We start from the raw sequence: 24,428 nt of genomic DNA, 5'->3' as shown, positions 1-24,428 counted from the left end.
CCCCCACCTTTCTATTTCTCCTTCTCCTTCTCCCTCCTCCTCCTCCTCTTCTCCTCTCTCATCCCTACAACTGCACCATCTAATGGACTCAGGTTTACATTCCAGTCAACCAGCTGAGATTTAAACAGGAAACAAGCCTCACATCCAAAACACAGAGGCTGATCCACATGTGTAAAGGACTTCACAGTCCAAGAGCTCCTGCTAGATAGACCTCCTTGCAACATCTGGATGAGACTGGCAATGTTGCCTTTCATTAATAATATAATCACACATAAAAAAAGAAAGAAAAAAGCACAAGGTCATGATGTTAAATGCAGAAGACAAAAGAAAGAAAGAAGAATAAGAAATCCAGGTACATGACAGAGAAGGAAGCAAATTATTTTAATAAATTATTTCAAATTTATTCCAACTCCTTCAGCAGTGGCAATATCGTTATAACCAAAAGGTAAATATTACATTATTAACACCTTCAAAAATATATATCCACCCCTCCCGATAATGTTTGAAATGACTCCAGCCCACCTCCTGTTTTCAGCAGGCAGGTGTGTGTGTGTCGCGCTGCAGCTGTGGACTGTGAGGCCGCCGGCCGTAGGTTCAGAACAAAAACATCAAGCACAGCCAGCATTTACCGTATCTGCACACTGATTATTCAGCAGAAACAACCACAGAACATGAGATTATTCACTTTGGTATTTTTGGTACGCGGACTGTACAGGGGTGACATCCTGAATGGTTAAAACAAAGCCTTTCTAAATGTTGACACGTGATTAAAACCTGTTTGACTGCTCTGTTTGTTTGGTGCCTTTTTTCCTTTTAAATCGGCCACTTATTTACACTGAGTGTCCTCCAGTGTTATTGAAACAATCATCTGCTGATCAGCTGCCAACCTCACGAGACAAAGTAACTACACCTCAAATTTGGAAAACATGGAAGTTCGGAGTGTGGAGCCAGAAAAGAGAGAAGGTAGAGTTTAGATGCCACCGCCTATTACATTGTTTTATGGCGTGGAAGGATGTTTAAACTTCTTTTTTGATGTCCAATAAATGGTTATTTATCAGATTTGTTAGTTTGACCTTCAATTTATCTTCATTATATCACAGGAATACAACAACCTGTTTTCTAATAGGGTTTTTTTCTTTTTTTTGCACAAGCTAATGCTCATTAAGTGCTACTGTATTAAACATCAGTTCACTCCTCAGCACTATCATACAAATCAAATGGAAAGTCATTACAACACCTTTTACTTTGCATATTTTTCTGCAATTGCAATAAAATCTATTCATCACAGATTCTGTCTGTACTAGAGAGGCTGCAGCAGCACATCGCCATCCTCAGCTCCTCCGTTTTTACATTAAAAGAAAAAAAAAAAAATCTAATATCAACTAGAATTTAAATAAGTCTAGTTTAAATATGTAGCTCCCAGGTTTCTTTTGTCCTATTGAAGGCAACACTATCACTGTGGTTCAAGCATAACAATAATGTAAAGTACAAGTAGAGTAAGTGATACTGGTCCTTTTCTTGTGAGTTTGTTTTTTGAAGGAGAAATGTTTTCAACTATATCCAGACACATTCATGGAGGAATGTGAGTTCAAGCAAACGACCAAAAGGACTAAACCATCAGATTTTAAATATTCTTAAAATTCAAGGAGTCTACTGAGAGTCCTTGGTCTTTAGCCAGAAACACATGCATCTCTGGCAGCTTGAACTCTTGCTATCGCTACATGAAGTTTTTAAGCAGCACAGAGACAAAGTCGACCGTTGCTCAGGCGACGTCCCTGCGTGCCGCTCTGGACTATTCTACAGTAAGACTTGTGCAGAGACGGATGTTTGTTATGCGGAGGTCAGGATGGGAGGCAGATTGTGGAGGTGGACTGGGATCCTCCTTTCGCCTTTTTCTTCTTGATGCAGCAGGATGTTCCCTCAGCAGAGACCAGGAAGTATTATAGGATCTCCAAGTCCACGTGACGAACCTCTGGGTTACGTTGCTATGGAAGAACCAAACACAATTAGATACCAATCTATCCCGCAATGTTTAGTGGTTAACACCAACACTGAAATAGTTTTTTAAAAAGTAATTTCTAGATATATTGTAGCTTCAACAGGACTACAATGAAGACAGGATTAATGTGTCAGCACCTTGAGCTCTTTCTCCAGGCGGTCCACCTCAGCTCCCAGGGTGTCGATGATGTTCTCCCCGTGTTTCAGCATGAAGTTCTCCAGCTCCTCGGGGGTCTTCACCTGCTGAATTTCCTGCAGAGAGAGAGAGAAAAAAAGCCCACACTTAATGGTCTCTGTGATGAAACACTAGGTAAACTACCTGGATGCATGTTGGACACAAAACAAAAACATGAAACACACAAAACAAGATAAATACTGATTAAGATAATGCAGGTAAACAACAGATCAGCAACAATAGAGATCATTGCTACACTTGTCCAAATACATGTATCTCTCATAAAAATTTACTAATATGTTTGAATTACACCACGTCAAATGAGGTAACAGATTAAACTCCTACACCTCTGTACACTTCGCAGTTAACACCTATAGAGAGTTTTCTGTGCAAGTGGAGACCACTGCAGAATCTGGTTACACTCACATACACGACAATTTAACCTAAACAAAACTTTGTAGCAATTCACTGTAATCAAAGCAACTGTTGTACCAAAAACACCATCTGAATAATTAAAATACACTGTGTTAACTCTATAGGTAACTTTATCTGTCAATTATGATCTTCTTCTTCCCTAACGTACCGTCATGGTGGCGTAAACAAACATAATTATCCTTGTTTTGAATTGAAAACTCAAAGCATCAGTTTAGAATGTGAATGAAGAAACAAAAATAACTTACATTAAGGATTTGGTCAATGTCTTGTTTTTCCAGATACGACCGTGTCACTACTCGGCCATCAAAGTCAACTTCAGCCTTGAACCGCACTTTACTCAGTCCCATATCGGTGGCCTTCACGTCGTGGATGGCCCTGCTCACAACAACACAACAAGTTCAGGGGTTGCAGGTAGAAAAACAACAAAACTAATCAGCTCTACTGGATATCAGTGAATTTGAACAAAGAATTATAAAAAATTTAACTTGAAAAGCTCATGTAAAGTGAAATGTTGGAGTGAGGTGTTCAATAAAACAAGATATTTACAGATCTTGAAAGGTTATTTGATATTATTTTGAAAGAAATTTGACAATAGCTGAGTCTTAAATTGTGTTTAAAAAGTCTTAAATCTTTTTTTTGTGAGTTATAAAATGTTTGATTTTAGGATTTCCAGTTCCATTAATCTCAGATATCAGGTTTTAATAAAATTCAGATAAATATATGAAATATTTGAGTAAATCAGTTTTTTCTGAAACTCACCCTGATGATGTTTAGTGATTAATTAATAATATTATCAGGAATTAACGTTACGTGCAGCTGGGAAGACGTTAGCTCAGTATATAAGTCACACTTTCATGTTATAACAGTGGCATTAACCAGGGCCACTGCTCTGTATGGAGCTAGAGATATTCACATATGAAGAGCAGTACATACCACATGGTCTATTTTAAGCATGAACACTGTCCATTAACTTTGTTGTGGGCCTATCAATTCACTGTTAGTCCAAGTGGATGGCTCACTCAGTGGGTGGTGGATTTATTTGTATTCCCATGAATGACTTTAGACCTGACATCGACAACAGCTGGTTGATGTGTTACAGCTGTGTGTGTGTCTGCGTTCACCAGAGCTACTGACCTTACAGCGGGGTCATTCTCTAGGAACTCTGTCAGCTTCTGTACACGTTCGGCCTGTATGGAGCGTCCCAGCAGGGCCTCTGTGTTAGTGTAGATGAGGAAGGCTGAGACGGCGCCCAGCAGTGTGCCCACGCCCAGAGAGCCCAGACTGTCATAGTACGGGTTACCTGAGACAACACAGACGGAGAAAATCAGCGAAAGTTTGAGATCTAGGTGAGAAACAACACTGAAAAGTAGAAAGACCAAAGTCCAAATTCACAAGAGAGAAAAATTATCCTGAGGGTAATTTATAAACCAACCACATCAGAATACAGTACAGATCAAGGAAATATTATTTAAGAAAATAATGAAATGTGAACTTTGCATTGCATAACTCAGGACCACAGAACAGACTAAGCAGTGTGAACAATACGTCCATGTCTTGTTGTTTACCAGTGAGCGACGTGAGCCCCATGCAGCTTGCAGCCATGATGACTCCTATCACAGCAGCTGCGTCCTCCAGCAGAACCACGTTAGTACTGGGGTCTCGACTCTGCATTACTGCACACACACACACACACACACACAAACAACACAAGGCCACATTTACACCTGAATATACACAAGCATTACACTGGTTTGGGATTTACTTACATTTACATTTGATGTCAGAAATGTGTCCTCTGCAACTAGGCAGCTATCGGATTTCCTACTTTCCTTCTCTCCATTGAAATCAACTTGACCTCCATGACACCATGACAGAAAACACCTGGTTTCACTTTACTCTACAGGTGAGTCTGACCTTCTACTGAAAAACATAGCTAGCTAATTCTGTTGTTTCATGTGGATAAGCAGTTAACTAACCTGATATCTGATAATGACCAGTAACGCCAGGTGTAAACGACATACGATGCATTTAACAACACAATGTTTTTTTACAGTAGGTGTACATACCATATTCATAAAATGACAGTCCGTGCTTGAGGGCACTCTTCTTTATCTCATTGACGGCCACTAGTAATGTAGCTGAGAAAAGAAAAATAGAAAGAGATGTTAAAACTAAACAATCCAAGTCAAAACATTATTAAAAAAAATCTATTAGTTCATTTTTTATAACCCACCTCCTTCAGACACCAGAGAGCCCGCCAAAATACAATAAGCCTGGAACACAGAGACACAACATGTTGGATCATTATTAATCTTCTTTATACATCTCACCCAAATGTATTTAATTGCACTATACATCCTGTTTTTTTTGTTGTGTATTACTGTCTATTTGTTCTTTTGGTTTTTAGTAGTATCATATTAATTGTCTCTTATTTGGTGTCACTGTCTGCTGGTTTCTGTTTGGATATGTTCTATTCTTGCGCTAATTTCCATGTCTCCTGTGTCCCTGTTTTTATGTATTATGATCCTTGTGTTCCTGTTGAATATTTTAATGGCTTTTTAACATCTTACCGGAGGACTGCAGTTGAAAACTAGCCTCTGTCTAACACTGGCACTTTTACAGAAATGTTAATTAATGTGCACTGTCCTCTCCAAATAAAAATAAAAAAATAAAATAAAATTGTATGACCAGCAGGAGCTGATACCAAACACTCACCCACAACAATGATTCAATGGGCTCTGGGTGCAGCAATCCCATGATACCATGGTACCAAGAGAGGCCTGCGCCCATCATAAAAATACCCACTCCACTGATGAGTGAGGCGATGTAGCGCATGTTAGAGAATCCATACCTGAAAAACACAGAAGGGTTTCATCACAACTCACACTTGATGACGATGATGATACTGTAATTGCAAAGGATTGAAAGTTACATCTGTAAAGTTGTTGGGTAGATTTCACTGGGTATTGTGTAACAAAATGCTGATGTACAGTTCTAACTTAAAGGCATAGTTCAAACCTTTGGCAAATTGGTCCATTGCCATGATCCCTATAGTCTTAGGGGTAGGTTCCTTACCTTTAATTGTCGGTGCAAGGTATTTTTAGAACGGCAGAGCAGAGCCGTGAGCTGCTCAGCTAATGCAACATGGGGCATGGTACCTTCGCATTTCCCTCATCAATCTCATCAAATACACAATCCACAGTGTTTCCCACAGGATTTCAGGAGACCATGGCGTGACGGGAAAAAATTTGAAAATCTTTTTTTTTTTTTTTCTCCCGCCACAGTCTCATTAAAGCAGATATCAGTGGAATGTTTTTGTTAATATAAGTCCTAAATAGTCCTCTTTTCCGTCAGCAATCACTTACATGAAGTATTTCAGCCTAAACACGAGTCTCTCCGTCACTCTGCTCTGCTGTAACCCGAGGAGAAAATTTTCCTTGTGGGATACAAGTGTTATCCAATGAGGGGAGAGAACGGCATGAAGGGCTGTGTGTGCAGCCAAGGGATGCGCGTGAATGTGGTGACGTAGCACGAGGACCAATTGATGCCTGACAAGGGCGGGGGCTGCTAACTCATGGTGCGTTCAAGGAAACTCGTACTTTGTGTTTTTCCTTCCTGTGAAGTCATACCAGTTCGATCTGGTACGAGTTCACGGGTCGGAAGTTACGAGTGGCCGTTATAGGGAACTTTCACAGACAACAGGACGGTAAAAACACGAGCTACGGGTTACCTGGAACGCTACCAAGTCGTAGTTGTGACTTGAAGCTGTAACTTACGGTTTCAAAAGCCTGCCTTGAACACAGCATTAGCCGAAACGGCCGTGCCGATGATATCTGCTTTAATTAATGGTAAACACTGATCCAACAACTCCAAAACGCTCTTGTGGACAAGTTGTGACCTGCACATTCACCACGCTATGAGATAATAACAGAACGTTACGAGACAGAGTTGTTTTCGAGGCGAATTGACTGAGACTGCTTGCTGAAAAACTGCCCCCGATGGGAATGCGCAGCAGTTTTGCATGAATTTACCTCGAAAAACAACTCTGTCTCATGATGTTCCGTTATTATCTCATAGCGTGGTGAATGTGCAGGTCACAACTTGTCCACCAGAGCGTTTTGGAGTTGTTGGATGAATTTCCACGGCAGTGGACAATAAAGATTTCAATTCAATTGGATTGTGTATTTGATGATTTTGATGAGGGAAACCAAGAAATCCCATGAGCCTCCGTAGCGTAGCTCTGAGCAGCTCGCGGCTCTGCTCCACCGTTCTAAAAATAGCTTGCACCGACAATTGAAGGTAACAAACCTACTCCTAAAACTATAGGGATTATAGCAATGGTTGAATTATCCCTTTAATTCACTGGATTTGAAGTTGTGGTTGTGGCAGCAAATGTACTGGTCGCTACATAGAAACACTGCTGTTAAAGCTACATTAATGTCTCTACATTACTTCTACTCTTGGCTGCTGTGCTGCTGCTCAACTCCCTGTCATCTTCCTTTCAGTTGTAATGTAAAGGTGCGGTGCTTACGGGTGCCCGGCGTCCGGGTTGCGGACAGACTGGCTGATTCCCAGGGCGAGCAGACCCTGGTTGCAGGTGTCGGCCAAAGAGTGGATGGCCTCAGAGAACATGCTGGCTGATCCGGTGTAGACCCATGCCAGGAGTTTGAAGAAGAAATTCAACCCATTGCTGAGGGGAAAGAAAACAAGCTGATGAAGCAGTCACACAGTGATGACACAAGTTTCCCATCTTAAACACATTTGAATGGTGAACAGGAGCTATGACTAAGGTCTGTGGCGTTCAGATTTATCTGTTGACCTGTGCAGGACGACAAAACATGATTCACTACCTGATAATGTGGCTGTGAGAGTGTGGACAAACAGCAGCTGCAGTCAAATCATAAACAAATGATGACATAGCTGAGCTGCCATGCACAGCCCTGTCTGTGATCACATTGGCAAAGATCAGATTTGAATCACATTCAGCGCCACATTTGCAAAGTGGTCATTTGAATGTAGCCAAACAAGCTTTATTTACATTACTTTACTTTTTGGTGTAAAGTTGGTAAAAACTGATTCACAGCTGATTCACTGATTCAATGAATATAAAACATGATAAAGTAAGAAAGTACTAAAACACGATAAACAAGGATAAATGCATTGATTACCATTGAGTAATGAATGTATCGACCTGTGTGATAAACTTGGTACTGCGATGGATAGTTCAGTCCATAGCTATGAACAGTATGTGTATATATAAATGTATGTGTATATTATGGATATTAAAGCAGAAGTAAGCGATATATTTGTGTTAATATAAGTCTTAAATAGTTATATCTTCCGACAGCAATCACTTACATAGAGTGTTTGGACCGAAACACGGGTCTGTCAGTCCCTCTGCTCTGCTCTGAGCCGAGAAGAACATTTATCGTATCCTACAGTTTTTATCCAATGAGGAGAGAGAACGGCATGCAGGGCTGTGTGTGCAGCCAAGGGATGCGCGTGAATGTGATGACGTAGGGACGAGGACTGTTATGGTGCGTTCAAGGCAGCCCGTAACTCGTGTTTTTCCGACCTGTGAAGTCGTACCAGTTCGATCTGGTACGAGTTCACGGGTCGGAAGTTACGAGTGGCCGTTGTAGTGACTTTCACAGGTAAAACAGGTCGGAAAAACCCGAGTGGGTTGCCTGGAACGCTACAAAATCGTAAGTTGTGACATGAAGCTGTAATTTACGGTTTCAAAAGCCTGCCTGGAACGCAGCATTAGCCAAAACGACCGGATCGCTTACTTCTGCTTTAATACACATACTGTATGTATAATATAAGGTATACAAACTTGATAAATTGTAAGACTCTTGCTTAGATAATCGTATTTATTCTTCTCAGTTTAGTTTAAAAAAATCTGTGTTTACATTGTGCTATCTTGTTATCTTGCTCTGTTATGCAACTTTCTTTCTTTCTTTAAATACGGTAGGCAAAATAAGCCGCTACTTCAGCCTCCGCATTTTTGGTCCAACTTGACAAAGTAATCCAAATTGTATAATGTACGTATATTATGTTCTGTTGAATGGATGGAATAAAACTACTACTGAAACTACTACAGCCTACACACTGAGCCTGGACTTCTGCTGTAACGACCACTTAACTAATTGAGTCCTGTGAGTCTTTGTGCACATTCAAGGAAAGAAACGGCCTGCTGCTCATGTGACTGCACATGTCCTCAATCATCCTAATCCAATAGGCTGCAGGACCTCATGTGAGACGACGTCCCAACACAGAGATCTACATCTTCTACATCTTTACTGGTGAACTTCAAAACTTTCTTTAAAACCAGCGACTGTATGTCTTCAGTTCAAGTCTACAATAAAGATTTTTTGTTCAGCTTCTCCAACGCTGCGCTCTGAGACTTATCCGACACAGCGTATGTAGTAACCCCACGGAGAACAAGACTTGTAGTTTCCCTCTCTAATCCAGTGCCTCCCACTGTGCTGCAGCTCAGTGAAATCACTGAGTACAGACACGTCTCACAGCAAAACCAAACAACGCTCAGGGCAAACTCAGGGTGAAGGAGAATATGAAAACTTACATGCAAATAGCGACCATGACCACCTTTCCTGGTCCTTGTAGAAATGTTCCCCTCTTGCCTGATCGAGGCTTTGTGAAACAAAAAACAACAAAAAGCTACATGAAATTCTGTTTATTATTAAGTAAAAACAACAACAAAGAAACAAGGCTGTATAATATAATATAATGTAATTATAATATATAATATGTATTAATATTAATCAGTTTGATCATTTCCTGTCCGATAGTCAATATGCAGTTTATACAGTTGATTTAATCTGATGCAGTTTCCTGTGGGGAGCAGAGTATATAATATAATATCACACCAGGACAGTACAGTCATTGAAATAAGAGGAGCATCAGAGGGGCACTGTATGAATGATGGTTGATGACACCGTCATATAAATGCAGAGACCTCTGTAGCAGACAAAGGTCACCTGCTGTTGTCAGGACAACCTGGTGATAGGACTGTCCACGTTACTTTCTGTTTCGTGGCTGAAACGTGACTTAGAGGACTTGGACCGTTTTATCAAAGTCAACGACAGCCAAGCGTCAAAGTGCTCACCTTGGTGTTCCCCCAGAAGTCTTTGTATTCTTTCAGCAGCTGTTGATTTCGGAAAATATCTGGAAAACAGTGAATAAAAAATATCAATGAAACAATGTGACGACAAACCAAAATGAAAATCAATTGCAACTGAGGAAACAAGTTAAGGTTATATAAATAAGTTAAACAAATATATGAACTGAGCTCAAGTTCAAACGAGTCCACATTTAAGGAAACACAGTTATTTATGGCTACAAAGATTAGTCTATGTATTGATTGGTTGTGCAAAACAGAGAATGACTCAGCAATTATTTTAAAAACAGATTAATTGTTCAACCAAAGCTGTGATAATTATGTTTTCAAATGGAAGAATGATACATGACAGTGAATTAAATGTTTTTGACTGTTGGTCTCACAAAACATTACATTTAGCGATGTCACCTTGTTTTAAAAAAAATATCTTACTATATTTTTTTGACCAAACAATAATAATGAAAATAATTGCAAGATCAATCGATGATAAAAAAATATATATATATCTTTAGTTGGAGTCCTACACTTGTTCACTGTCTAGCTTACCTTAGCATAAGAGACCAAATCAGATGAGAACATAATCGATCTTCTCATCTGACTCATTGTCAGAAACTAAATAAGTGAATTTCTCAATTTGCTCAACTTTTTGCTTCAGAACTAAATCTTCATCATGATTGAATATTTACAACGAGCCACTTGGAGCCTGAAACAATAAAAACCTACTCTCTTGGTACTCTCTCTCCACCTCTTTCCTGACGTTTATCTCTCGGGCCAGAGCTTCATGGCTTCCCCACACGTCAAGTGCTCTAATATTAAAAGAAAGGACCAAGGGAAATGACAAAAGTTAGAGAGCACAGTGATGAACCTGGAAGTGTGAGCATTAATTTCTTGGAAAATAAAGTGTGTTCTTAATAGTTCTTCTGGTTTATAGCAGAACTAACTTTGCCTCGACGTCTGAGCGCAGGAAGACGGTGAACGCCTCTGTGTCATCGTGCGGACTGCGTCTTCTGATCTTCCGAAGTTGCTCCAGATCGCTGTGAACACATGAGGCGAGGGGGGGAAGAGAGAGAAAGATGTAGGAAGACCTGTGTTAAACCACATTTGGCAGCTTCGTATTAGTTAATCACAAAAGCATGTTTACTGATTAACTCAGAGGAATTTGTGCTGTGGTCGTGGTCTGCCTGCGTCGCAGCCTGCAGGAGTATTTTACATCATTCAGCTACGCCATAGCACAGTTACTTTGGGGAACTGGAGTTACCTTGGTTTGAGGCAAAACTCATTCATGGCTCTGACTGCAGTGATGAAGTTGTTCTGGGTGTACTTGGCTCCATATTCCCTTTTCTTCAGGACTGCTCGAACTACAAATGACAAGAGGGGGAAGTGAATGATGCAGGATTTTTTTTTCTGCACTCAACAATCCTTTCTTGTTCAGTAACCCATCAAATCATATCAACATTTTAAGAAACATACTAAAATAACAAGGTAAAGGCAGTGCACATTATTGCAAATCTGTTTCATGTGACGATTCAAAAAAGTTAGGTAACACTTTATAAATACACACTATTAAGCATTAGTTAAGCATTAATAAATACTGAATTCTTCATTTATAACGCATGAATACTCAGTAGTATGTAGTTTAATGTGTTTATAAACATAAACTATACATACTAATGAGTATTCATGTGTTATAAATGATGAATTCAGTATTTAATGCTTAAAGGGATAGTTCACCCTAGAATGATATTTCGCTCATTATCTACTCACCCTCATGTTGACTAAGGGCTGGAAGAAGTTTCAGAGTCCTCCGTCCCTTCTCTGAGTTACAGGGGGTCTTAGCGTAGCAGTGCATTTCAAAGCAACGGTTGTAAAGGGACACCAGAGCTCTTCGTAAAAAAAACACACACAAAAAAACATCCAAATACCTCCATGATGCTCGTATGTAATGTCCGTCTTGTGCTGAAGCCCCAAATTGCGTAATTGTCCCGAAAAAAATTAAATAAGTCCACATTCCAAGCATGTTTGTAGCATTAGCTCTGTGTCTGTTGTCCGGTCTTCCGCTGCCAGCGCGCATGCGCAACCAGACTGAGACTCGAGTCGGTCTCAGTGCGAACTTTGCGCATGCGCGCTGGCAGCGGAAGACCGGACAACAGACACAGAGCTAATGCTACAAACATGCTTGGAATGTGGACTTATTTAATTTTTTCGGGACAATTACGCAATTTGGGGCTTCAGCACAAGACGGACATTACATACGAGCATCATGGAGGTATTTGGATGTTTTTTTGTGTGTGTTTTTTTACGAAGAGCTCTGGTGTCCCTTTACAACCGTTGCTTTGAAATGCACTGCTACGCTAAGACCCCCTGTAACTCAGAGAAGGGACGGAGGACTCTGGAACTTCTTCCAGCCCTTAGTCAACATGAGGGTGAGTAGATAATGAGCGAAATATCATTCTAGGGTGAACTATCCCTTTAACTAATGCTTAATAGTGTGTACTTAATAGTGACTTAATAGTGTTACTAAAGGTTATTATTACCTTTCACTTGAATTGTCTCAGCTTTAGTCAGACCCTGAGCCGTGAAACCTAGACAGACAGAAGTAAGAGAACCAAGGATGACACCAACAACTTCTACAGAGTTATTTGTGAGGATAAGAGTAGTGCACAAATTGATGAACGTCATAGACCATCTAATATGACCTGCTGGTCAAACGGCTGATTACTTTCACATTGCAGATTACGTCTGTTATGTATCATTTCAATCTCAAACTATGGCAAATTCTGGGAGATTTTCTCCACTTGTTTCCTTTAACATCTCCACTTCCCTTAACGGTTTTCTGGGGGGTTTGTGTTGACACAGGCTGTGAAGAGACAACACTTCTAAGAGAACAAACAGTCAAGCCGGTGCCATACAAAAGTGCTGAGGACAGACAAACAGACAAACACATCAAGATGCAGCAGAGCACAGAGAAACCTTAGGTAATCACCTGATGGAGATGGGGGAGCTTTTGCAGCACCGGGCTTCTCTGCTGATGCAGCTTCATCTGGTGGTGACTTTGGGGGGCCATCTTTACTGTTGCCAGAGGTAGAATAATACTGAATCTTTCCCAGTCCTAGAGAAGCCACCCGGCAGTCGGGGAGGCTAAACCAAAGGGTGTGTATGCCTCCATTTTGCCAACCTGTGCAGCACAATGTACAATGATGTTAAGCCTTTTCTTTCTTCAGCTCTACAACTTAGAAAAACAAGCACCAAGGTTCAAGAGAAAGCAAAGCAGATATTACTAACCCACTACATCCATTATCTGTTAATATGATGAGTCGCTGTGCCCCGTAAAACAGTGAAAATGCCTATCACAAGTTCTCAGAGCCGACTATGACATGGCATACTAATGGCTGTGGCTGTTTTGACCAACAGATATATTCAGTCACAATGAAAAGAACACAGAAAGGCCCAGGAGCTTCTTCTTCAAACATCAAAAAATGTATATGCAAAGTACATGGTATAATAATATAAAGTGTGGCATGCAAACATTTGGTCAAAATGTCTCTTAATGAGAACAGTTAAGTGAGTGGAAGATGAAATGATCTCCAAATGGCATAAAGTTAAACATGAACACTCTTTTGCAATATTTTAAGCAATATCAGTGTATTATTTTTGTTTTCTACAATTTTAGAGAGAAAAGGGGAAACAAAGCAGCACCCTGCAAAAGAATGGGAAACCCAGGAGACTTGATCTCTCGGATAACTTTGACCTAGGTATCAGACAAGCTATTTACTATTTACATGCTGTGCTACTAGGTACTAACTATGCAGGGTGCCCAAACCTTTGCTGCGGGCCCTTTTCCTTTTCTGTCATTTTGAAAATGTAAAAGATGAAAATTATAATACATATATATAGTTTAAAATGTATATAGGGAGGTGTCATCTGTAATTGTATGCCCTTTTGGAGATCATTTCATCTTCCACTTGCTCAACATTAACAGAAATTTTGACCAGGGGTGCCCCCACACCTTTGCATGCCACTGTAATTAATCAATTTATCAGCAGAAAGCAGCATAGCAGTGAGAACAGATGTGACCGTAGCTAACATCCAGACCAGCAGCCCCCTCCTCCTCCTCACCGTAGCACTGGGGAAACCTCGGGGTCCGCTGAGACAGAGACGCCCTGTGCTGCAAGAAGGAGATCCTGCAGAAGACATGCCATGGTCTGTGGGCCAGGCTGGGGAACATCCTCGCTGTAGCGGAGCTCGGCGCTGAAGAGCAGGACCTCTCTCTCTCTCTAAACACACACAGAGAGAGCAGCCGGGGTCAGCGGTAACGTTAACGTAGTGGTGGTGGTGTTACAGTAGCAGCCTGCTTGTCACTTTAACCCACTCCACACAAACAGATTAATAACACCACTTCGCCTCCCCACATATGACAGTAGTCCCGTCAAATAGCAAGCTTAACATGGCTACAAACGGACTCAGACGCTGACAAATGCCTTAATAAACTACAAATGGTTGTCACTGATAATCAATCGACTGGTCAACTAATGCCTCTGCCGGCTAACGCTGCTAAAGCTAACTACCTTAGCCCCGGATGCTAACACCGTTAACAAGTGTCTTCTCTCCTTTTCTTTCTTTTTTCTTTTTTAGCATATCAGCTCACCGAGAAAGAACCGCGACTGACTAGTTGATAAGTTTACAACACATCATTGGAAAAAAAAAAAAGCCAATACCTTTCTATGGTGATGTTTGTTCCGCATAATATGTGTCCATTTTAAGAATCTATGACCAAGCTGATGTCAACCAACGGACACGGTTAACTGCTACAAACACACACACACGTGACCTGTGACGCCGCACTGACGTTGAATTGACGCTGTTCTCGCGAGAGTATCATTGGAATCTGTGTTTTGCGATCGCGATATCTTGAACAGTTACAGTAAAGCGATGTGGAAAGGTCACCAGGGGTGTGGGCAAACTGGGCAACAATGAGTTTTGATGTACGGCCCGGCCAGTATCAGATGGATGGAGATTGTTTGTGTGAACTAATAAAAATTACATGTAAAAGCTATTAGGTCCTACCTACAAATAAAAGGAAACTTACATTCAAGTTACATTCAGCTTTAGTGTGGGAGCAGAGTTGTTGGTCATCCTTTTTTTGCAAATGCATCAAAGTTTGCAGTCTCTGCTTTAATTTGGACAATTTTGTATCAATATGATATGAGGCCGGATTAAAAAGATGTATGTATGTATATGTATATGTATATGTATATGTATATGGCCCTTGTGCTGTTTGCCTATGCCTGGCTGGTATATAGTATTACAGATAGCCAATAGATTTATATAGATCGTGTGACTACATCAATATATAGGATATAAATACAAAATATGTGTACATCTTTCTTGACAATGTGTGATGACATACAAAGAATATTTACAGACTATATAACTGTCAACTAGCTGCTGTCAGCAATCACCTGGATTGTATTCCTGAAAGATAAAATGTAAATGCTCAGATACAAATACCACAAAGTTGTAATTAAGTACAGGATTTTAACACATACCTCCAGTACGCTAAAGATGTCTGAACACATTTATTCACCAGTCTCATGTGCTACTAAATACATCACACTGGTACATCTGGATACTATGCTGGCACGAGAAGGGAGTTTCTCATAGTTACAAGTAGGAACACAACTCCCTCTGCCAAACCTGAGAACAACAGTACAATACTTTGTTCATTGCCCAACCCATTTCAATTGTAAAGACAGGTTAAGGCACTGGGTGGAAGTTACAGTACTACAACATGCCACTGAATTAAAACAACAGTCACATGCCACATGCCTTAGTCACAGAGTAAAGAGAAAAGAGTCACAACGCTTACGAAAAAACACCTGCTAGGTTTATTGATTCTTTAAAACAGTACAGTAAATATGTTATGACCTTGCATTGGTAGTAAATAGGCGCCTTAATGAAGCAGCAGTGTTTGGAGAATTAATCTGACAAATGACTGACAAATCAAACACATACACTAGGAGACAGGTCTTTTTGACTTCCCAGCCAATCACTTGACAACAATAGTACCTGTGGATCCATCACTTCCATTTCACAATCAATAAAATGGATTCCAGTACAGTTTAAGAAGGTCATAACTAAGTCTTGGTCCATTTAGGCAGAAATTAGAAAAGAAAGAAACACTGCGCACAAATAAGGTCACTTATATGAGAGAAAATAGAAGTATGAAGATAGTTTTAGAAAGCAAAGTTGTCAAGCTGATGTAAGAGTATTATGTAGTGGAGACTCTGTCCTGGTATGCCGGTCGTATAGGGAAGCAAAGAATGGTAGGTGGGTGGAGGTTGTTTGTCGTCGCATTAACGCATCGTGACAAACTCCTCAGATGAGGTGGGGTGAATGGCAATAGTTTTGTCAAAGTCTGCTTTGGTAGCACCCATTTTGATGGCCACAGAGAAGCCCTGCAGCATCTCATCACAGCCCAGGCCCTGCATGTGCAGGCCCACCACCTGAGAGAAAAGACACAGATCGAGGGTCAGAAAAAAGGAAAAAAGCCAAACTCATAGAGGTTTAGTTCATTTAGTCCGGTTTGTGGATGAACTGCACTCTGGCACCTCCTTCTACTGTTCAGGAGATGGATTTATTTTTGCATAAGAGCTGATTACAGTGCTGGTGATGAACAGCGAGTCTAAACAAAAGCCTTTGTAAAATGCTGACATTTACTGATGATGTCTTATGTCAGACTCGTCTGGTTTATTTCTGGCTCCACTAAATAGCAAAAAAATGTCCCCAAAATTCAACCCAGTAACAGCTGTTTATAATCATGTATTCATTTTTTTCAACAGTTTAAAGAGAGTTTAGAGAAAATTCTTTCTTTCTATATTTCAAAAAATATATACTGTTTCTGATTTGTAAAGCCAACACCTGGGGGTCACATGACTCCTACCTTCTCCTCCTTGCCCACACACACCAGCTTCATGATGCACAGACTCTTCCTGCTGGTGATGGCGTGATACATTGGAGTGAAAGAAGTCTTGTAAATCTTTATATTCTCCTTCCCTCTGGATTTAATGGCCTCCTCTGTGACATGAACATGAACAAATTAAGTATATGGCTTTTTGTCTTACTCAATAAAGCTGTAATGTACTGTCGTGTAAATGTTAATAGTCATGCTCACAGAATATTACATGGGAGAATCTGGAAAGTGAAGTTGTGACTGAAACTCACCTTCTGTGAGGCCGACAGTACCGATGGGTGGGTGGCTGAACACCACTGTGGGGATGCAGGAGTAGTCCAGCTTGGAGTCCCTTTTGCCCTCAAACAGTCTGTGTGCCAGCTTTCTGCCTGCAGCAATGGCAACTGCCACAGCACACAACAACATATCAGAATCTAACACCCTAAGTAAACAATTCATTTCCCTAAGAAAAGGGAGGTGGATGTCCACCTCAAACCAGAAAAAACAAGACAAAGACAGTGATGGATGTTCTGCTCTAATCTGATCTGGCTGTAGTAAACGGTAACTATGGACAATATGTATAATAGATGGCTGTCTCTACACGTGAGCTGCACCTGCACCAGACCTGCACAGGAAAATAACAGTTTTTTCCTCCAATAAACACTAAATAAAGACATAAGAGTCCCTTTCTGTTGAAATTAATTACCTTAAAATGTTAACATTAACATTTATTTTAGCATATTTTATTTAAGGACCCCCTCGAAAATGAGATGGCACATCTCAAGGGGCTATCCTTTGAAATAAAGTCACATTAAGCTGCATTAGTGTGTCCTACAAACCCAAACATAGGATGGCTCCAATGACAGAAATTAGAACCGTCAAAGATAAATATAAATATTAAACAACGACAGTAACAAAAACATTTATATGAATAAATTAATATTGAACTGATCTAGGATTTCAGTCTAAAATATTTTCAGAATCAGTCTTACAACCCTAATCTTGATAATACTCTACACATTACTATAGTTTCATAATAGAAAGTAATTAATTAATAAGAAAAAATAATAATTTTCACTTATTATTAGGTAATACAGTGACTTTCTACCTGGTGTGAGAAGAGCTTTGCCACAGACATCTCCCACAGCGTAGATCCCTGGTCGACTGGTGTTCTGAAACTCATCCACGATGATATGGCCTCTTTCGTCCGTATTCAATCCCTGCAAACAGAGAGAAAAGCTGTTATGTATTTATTCGAAAATCAGCAAAGACATCACATTTTAGCACTGAGGGTCTTGTAATAGACAAACAAAGGAACAGGAAAGTTTTGTTTTCTGTCTACAGCTAGAGACAACAGTGAGTCATGCTGACTGTGGAGGCGCTAAGGCTGTAATGTGGATGCACAGAGAGGAGAAAACAAAGTTTTGTGGTAATGTGTCAACAATGACCAACCTCAAACAGGGTCCAAATACCACTAAGACAACAAGGAGGTGCTGGTGATACAAACAGTTTTAACACCTTTTTTTGCAATTCTAAAAAATGTAAGAAAAGTCACTTTCACTCCTTCATATTACATATTAGACAATAAAACGAGAAGTCAGAATAAGAACAGAAACATTTATTAAAGATCACTTCCTCTGAATAGTCAGTCTGACTACGCCCAATTCTGTCTGCTGCCTTCAGCTGAAGCACCATAAATAGAGGGAAGACTTTGACTTAATCCAGACTGAACTGCCCCTTTAATCCATTATTAATTTGCCTTTTGACCCTGCGCTAACGAGCATTTTACATGTGCCGACTGACAAACAGCATAACAAAGACTGTTATGTGACAGCTGTCTAATCTTGTCTCCAGATTATCACTAATCATTGATTTAACATGAACTCATGCCTGGTTTATTTTGAGCTCCTTTTATACAAAGGTGTTAAATAATGGAAACCTTAATGAAGCTTTCACACTGTGTGAAAGATTAAATAATGTGCCGCTCTAATCTATGGGGACAATTAAGCAGCCAGGACGAGGTAGACACAGGAAATATGAACGGAGCCAAAAACTAATTAATTCCCTGATAAGGTGATAAGACGAACGTATCTGTCTGTATCTACTTTATTGATGTTTAAATCATTTTTATCCACGTAGGAACCTCTGCCTGTTCTTTTCTCTGAGCTGAAAGGGCTCCATGTTGTTACCACCATCCAGTTTTTAAGTATATTTTGGGGCTTTTTGCCTGTTGTGATATTTACCCCAAAACCATATATTGCTATAATGTCTAAGGCAAATGTCAATATCCCAAACATTATAGCAATGTATGATTTTGGCTCTAATTGATAGTATAGTCAAGAGAGACAGGAAATGGGGAGGCAGAGAGACGGGGAATGACATGCAGCAAATCGGGATTCGCTATGGGGCCGGCTGCAGTGAGGACTACAGACTCTGCATATGGGGCGTCTGCTCCACCAACTCAGCTAAAAGTACCATCTAGTTTAAAATGAACAGAAAACAAACTGAAAACGCCTGTTACCATCTCGCCGATGTTGAGTCCACAGGTGTTTGGCTGCCTCCCGATGGCCCAGAGGAGACAGTCCACCTCCTGGATGGTGCTGATCTTCTCCTCATCGTTCTTCTTCTCCGGGTCTTTGGTGACGAGCGTCACGTCCAGACCTCTGTCTGTTTTACTCACAGACTTCACCTGAGTGTTTTTCCACAGATCGATCCCAGAGTTTTGCAGCTCTTTGGTGCAGTTTGCGCTGACGAAGCTGTCGAAGTTCCTCAAAACCTGCAGAGAGAATATGAGAGTAGCACAAATGCACTGGCCGCACATCATTCATGTTCATCATGTGAGTATTTACTTTGTGCTGTGATCATGAGGGTCTCTTACCCCTGACTGTCGAATAATAAGGGATGTTTGGGACCCCAGGGTGGAAAGGATGCCTGCCATTTCCACTGCAATGTAGCCAGCACCCACAATCACACTGCGCCTGTTGGGAAAACAACACAACACTTCGATCAAGGACACAATTTTTTCCTGGTATCCTGAATTCAGAGATTATATAATGATCTTACTTTGGTAGAGTTTCAAGTTCAAAAAAGCCATCACTGGTAATGCCCAGATTCGCCCCTGTAACAATCATACACACAGTATTAACTTTATAATTGTATCAAAGTCTATCAAGTCTATTTGCAAAGCAACAATAGCAACAACAACAGCAGTGCTGAATACAAAGGTGATTACTGTTTCCAAATAAAACCTAAGTACAGCCTGTCTTACCTGGAACTTCAGTGTCACTCAAAACAGAAGGCTGCCCTCCAGTGGCGATGAGGATGTGAGGCGCTGTGTACTTCTTCCCACCGACCTCCACAGTCGGCTCAGGGTCATTTGTGAACCTTGCATGACCATGGATTGTTTGTATTTTAGCCTGTAAAAAAGGAGCAGATGTCATTAATTACCTCTTTCAATAATAAATAAAGTCGAACATGTCTCAGTGAATTGAGGATGCTGAGAATAGACATTGACAGACATGTAATTAAACTGTAGCACTGAAATAACAGAGATAATATGAATTGTAAAAACAAAAAAAACAAAAAAAGGTTACCTTGTCCAGGTTGTTGCGATAAATGCGATTTAGGTGACTGACATAAGCATCCCTTTTGGCCTTTAGAGTTCTGCAAACACAAATAAGACACAGGAAAGATAAGATTTTATTTCCCACCTGCATTTACTCAAGGCTTCATCCCAGCAGATGCACTGTCTGCACAAACAGACAGGTGACTGATTAAAGGGGGAAAAAAACACAACATGTCTTAGTTAAGTATGGACTCTTTCCAAAGAGGCATTTCTGTACCGCAGACCATCTGTAACATCGCCGCATTAGTCACTTGTCTGTTTTTTCCTTACACAATACGTAACGCGCTAGTTTCACAGTCATCAATTGTGCGCTGTTGACGACAATGTCCAACCCTTTTACATAGATCATGTTAGTCACTGTCCTATTGAAACTGCAGCCAGTGGAGCAGTCATTGACCAAACAATGAACCCTCTTTCAAAAATCACTTTGATCTTTTCCTCTTTCCACCCGGATAAATAAGTGAATCATCTGGGTCTGTTCAGCATGTTTATACTTGCAACGGAGCATGATGGGATTATATCTAGGCTATGTGCAGGGCACCTGTATAAAAGTACTATAATTTATCATCAGCTTTTCATAACCTGAATTTCCTGCCTGCTCCAAAGATTATAACTCTGCAACGGCCCGATCACAAGTTCGCAACGGTCCGTTGGAATAAAGTTATTCAGGAAGTAAAAGTATTTCCTGCATCGGTAAACAACATCCAGCAGCCATCATAAACACTGGTGTCGTTATACTTCTGTTGTGAACACACTGCTTAGTATTTAAGGTGAGATATTTTCTAAATGTAGATGTCCAATACTCTAATAACAGTAGCAGTAACAGTAACTTTTGTACATTACACTCACAGGATCTGAAGGTTTCGTTTTAAAAGAACAATATTTTTTATAGGACTGTATTTTTCCAATTTATACGAAGCAGATTGTCATGTCCAATCACATTGTAGTGTAGGTCCTGCTACAAAAAAACAGAGGATGGACTAAATAATAGGAACACATGACAATATAATGTAAATCTAACACCACACAACACAAACTACTCCTGATGAAAACAGCGTTGAAACGCTTTCTCTCTCTTTTATTTACTCCATTTTTTCCCCTTTTTTTCCCTTTGGCCTTTGAAGCACTCACCCCACCCCATCTTTTTTTACAAACTACAGTCTCCAGGTTAATCAACTGAAACTTTAAATGACATTAGTGTTCAGTGATACTGCTTTCACTGCCTATAGAATTTGATATATTTTTTCTAGTCTTTTCTAGTCTGATGATCCTCACAGTTACACCTTAAACCTTAGAGTGTCCATTACTGTTGTGCGTTGTGACTCCCTGACCAGTGTGTCCCATGTGGGCAGCCACTCCTACCCCAGGGTTATCTTAAGCAGTCACCTTCACCGAACCGTCATGTTGACACAAGATAGAGAACTAGGCTGAAGTGAGGCAACACGAGACATGGTAGACTAGAGAAGTTACGCTGTGAAATAGATACTGCTTTGTACCAGGAAGTTCCTCCCCAACTGTTTTCAAAAGAGTGCATTGTGGTTGCAAATAAAGGGGAAAAAAGTGAAATGAAACAGGCACCAACAGACAGTGCAACTTACTCCCAGCTGAAACGAACGCTTCCAACGTCAAAGCCGTAGTCATTGTGATCGTGGAGATATTCAGCATGAACTGCTGCATTCCACATCACCTGTAAGGACAGGGCAAAGGTACTCGATTCAACGTCTAGTCTAGTGAATATATAAACAAATGACTATGTCTCCGAGTTTAACTTGTTACAACAAGAATGGGAAGACTTTACCTTCTTGGGGACACAGCCAACATTGACCTGAAAAACATTGAAACACAGCAAATGAGTTCAGAGAGTAACATCAGTCAAATAGCGTCCAAGCACATGTTAAAGTGAAAAGAAAGGAATGGGCTGAACTTTAATTTGCACAAGCTCATTGTGTTGCAGTGTTAAATGAAAAAAGTTCAATATAGTCCTCATTATTCTTAAAACCAGATGATACGAACATGAATATTTGTCATTTATACTAGGATTTTTTTTTTTCACATCCACATACCGAAATATTTTAAATGTATACACAGCTATAGTAATTTTACACATTTGATTACAAAACAATGTACTATGTGACACATATTTGATTACTAATTTTATCGTTTGCTTAGAGTTGAAATCATCAAACTGGACATGAGAGGTTTTTTCAGTTTGCTGTTTGTATAACAATTATGGCTAATTATTCTATAATAATATGAATAGGCTAACTTATTCTGCAAGTAAAAAGGTGCACAAATGGGGTTGAAGCATTGGAGAATCAATTATATGGTTAAAATGTACTACAATATATTCTCAATTAGACCATTTCCTTATGTTTTCAACTGCATCCAACACAGTTTTGCGCAATAAACCACCTTTAACACACATCTGATCTGCAGCTATCTCTTTAACAACTACAGTAACCATAACCAACTGGGAAGTGGATGTGGTGGGTGGATGCAAAAGTATAAACACTTAACTATAGGCTACAATGCAATAGTAGATATCAAAGCTATGATAAATCTCCACACTTTTTCTATGATCAGTAGCCTAGTGTTTTGTAGAGTATCTGCTGGGACGCTTCAAACTTCTATTAGACCCGCAGTGTTTCTGTTTGTTGTAGGACACAAAAAACTTCCACAAAAGGAGTCCGGAGGCTTCGCAGTCAACCTGGCAACTATATGTGTGTGTATGTGTGTGTGTGTGTGTGTGTGTGTGTGTGTGAAAGCTGCAGAGGCGACAGTAAAGTGACAGCAGTCGGGTGTTTAGTTTTTGTTGTTTTTTTGTTTGTTTTTTTTTACTCACGCAGGTACCTCCGAGTTTGTGACTCTCGATCACCGCGGTGGCCGCTCCGAGCTCCGACGCCCTGCGAGCCCCGGCCAGACCTCCAGACCCACCGCCGATCACCAGGAAGTCGAAGCGGATCGGTTCTGCTGCTGAAGCCGGGTCTGAGGCCATGCTGCGGCGGATCACTCTGTGTGGTGGTGTCAAACAAAAAAACGAACGAACAAACAAACAAACAAACAAAAAAAACACGACAAAAGACAAAAAGTTGCTTTCTGAGGACAAAACCTAGTGCACAGGCTGCGTCCGGGTTGGCTGGATTAAAATTGCCATAACCAGGAAGCTCGCCGGCATAATGTGTCGGGCGAGTAGGGAATGGGAGGGTCAAGTGAATGCCACTGCTGTGTCATTATGAATTGCAACAATAGGTGTGTAAATCCCAGAAACAGTTTTCACAATAGTCGTGATGATCCTCACATGAGCTACAGAGCGGAGTGGCTACAATAACAGCAACATTTTGCAACAAGAATTTGATTTAAAAAATATCGCGCTAAATTTAAAGCACGTGGGCAAACAGGCTTTTAGATTAGGTTTTAAATAATAAATAAACTACACTCGAGGAAGCATATGGTAACAATTTCTTTAAAATAACGGGCATTCAGTCGTACACAAACACACTCACCTTGGTAATGCGAGGGACACCGACGCAGCAGGTCGCAGTCTGCAGACTCTTATAAAAAACAACATCTTGATATATATTTTAGGGCATTTTAATGAGTTGAATCCACAACGTGCCGTTGTTTATCTGCCTCCTCTGGCCAGTGGCCACTCTCCCCTCAGCGTGTGGACTCTGACTTTTGTGTCACATCAAATACAAAAGCTTTAATCCACTTCCTGTGTCACTGGGTGAGCACAAAGTGATTTAGACACATGTATACCAAACTGCTGCGATGCCCCCGCTTTCCTTGTTTTATCTCTAACCTAAATATAAACGCTGTCTATGTCGATCTAATGTGAAGGAAATGCACTGAGGATTTTAAAATTATCATCGTAATGGTGGAAGTTGTCATGTTTCTAAGGGGCGGGAATAATAACGTCGACGACCAATCGTAGATCTACGTGGTTTCTGTAGCAGATTTACAATTCAACGTAAACACATCAAGGGAAATCAAGAGAGCTTTGCGTTGTGCCCGTTCAAGAATAGACGTTACGCTGCGCCCAGCTTGCCACTTCGTCGGTTGTCAAGAGAAACGAATTCAACTTTAACTTCCGGCTACAACTTTC

General features: G+C 40.4%; 2 protein-coding genes across 5 annotated transcripts; both read right to left on the bottom strand.

Annotated features, from left to right (window-relative positions):
• Positions 1–357: 357 nt before the first annotated feature.
• slc30a9 (solute carrier family 30 member 9) lies at positions 358–14,581 on the bottom strand. Of its 2 annotated transcripts, none has more exons than XM_085789313.1 (18): positions 14,465–14,581; positions 13,866–14,021; positions 12,733–12,924; positions 12,284–12,331; positions 11,008–11,107; positions 10,691–10,783; positions 10,473–10,555; positions 9,738–9,796; positions 9,195–9,262; positions 7,140–7,298; positions 5,324–5,459; positions 4,842–4,881; positions 4,675–4,746; positions 4,174–4,281; positions 3,743–3,908; positions 2,854–2,983; positions 2,137–2,250; positions 358–1,985 (listed from the first exon to the last, which is right to left on the bottom strand). In XM_085789313.1, exons 2-18 carry the CDS (start codon positions 13,972–13,974, stop codon positions 1,941–1,943), a joined length of 1,722 nt encoding a protein of 573 aa, XP_085645439.1. In that variant the 5' UTR covers positions 13,975–14,021; positions 14,465–14,581; the 3' UTR covers positions 358–1,940. The 2 variants fall into 2 exon arrangements, with proteins under 2 accessions (XP_085645439.1, XP_085645438.1); XM_085789312.1 differs by having other exon boundaries at positions 13,866–14,015.
• Positions 14,582–15,611: 1,030 nt separating this feature from the next.
• gsr (glutathione reductase) lies at positions 15,612–24,218 on the bottom strand. Of its 3 annotated transcripts, none has more exons than XM_085789309.1 (13): positions 23,827–24,218; positions 23,166–23,334; positions 22,122–22,148; positions 21,922–22,010; positions 20,292–20,361; positions 19,967–20,114; positions 19,762–19,816; positions 19,577–19,676; positions 19,220–19,474; positions 17,807–17,918; positions 16,971–17,102; positions 16,690–16,823; positions 15,612–16,252 (listed from the first exon to the last, which is right to left on the bottom strand). In XM_085789309.1, the coding sequence occupies exons 1-13, from the start codon at positions 23,889–23,891 to the stop codon at positions 16,103–16,105; spliced, it is 1,506 nt and encodes a 501-aa protein (XP_085645435.1). In that variant the 5' UTR covers positions 23,892–24,218; the 3' UTR covers positions 15,612–16,102. The 3 variants fall into 3 exon arrangements, with proteins under 3 accessions (XP_085645435.1, XP_085645436.1, XP_085645437.1); XM_085789310.1 differs by having other exon boundaries at positions 23,821–23,840; XM_085789311.1 differs by lacking the exon at positions 23,827–24,218 and having other exon boundaries at positions 23,174–23,340.
• Positions 24,219–24,428: the final 210 nt, after the last annotated feature.

Source organism: Trachurus japonicus, chromosome 10 (assembly GCF_045865225.1).
Source record: "Trachurus japonicus isolate A0001 chromosome 10, Traja_1.0".
In the NCBI taxonomy this organism is placed as follows: domain Eukaryota; kingdom Metazoa; phylum Chordata; class Actinopteri; order Carangiformes; family Carangidae; genus Trachurus; species Trachurus japonicus.
This window is presented reverse-complemented; position numbering and strand designations above follow the sequence as displayed.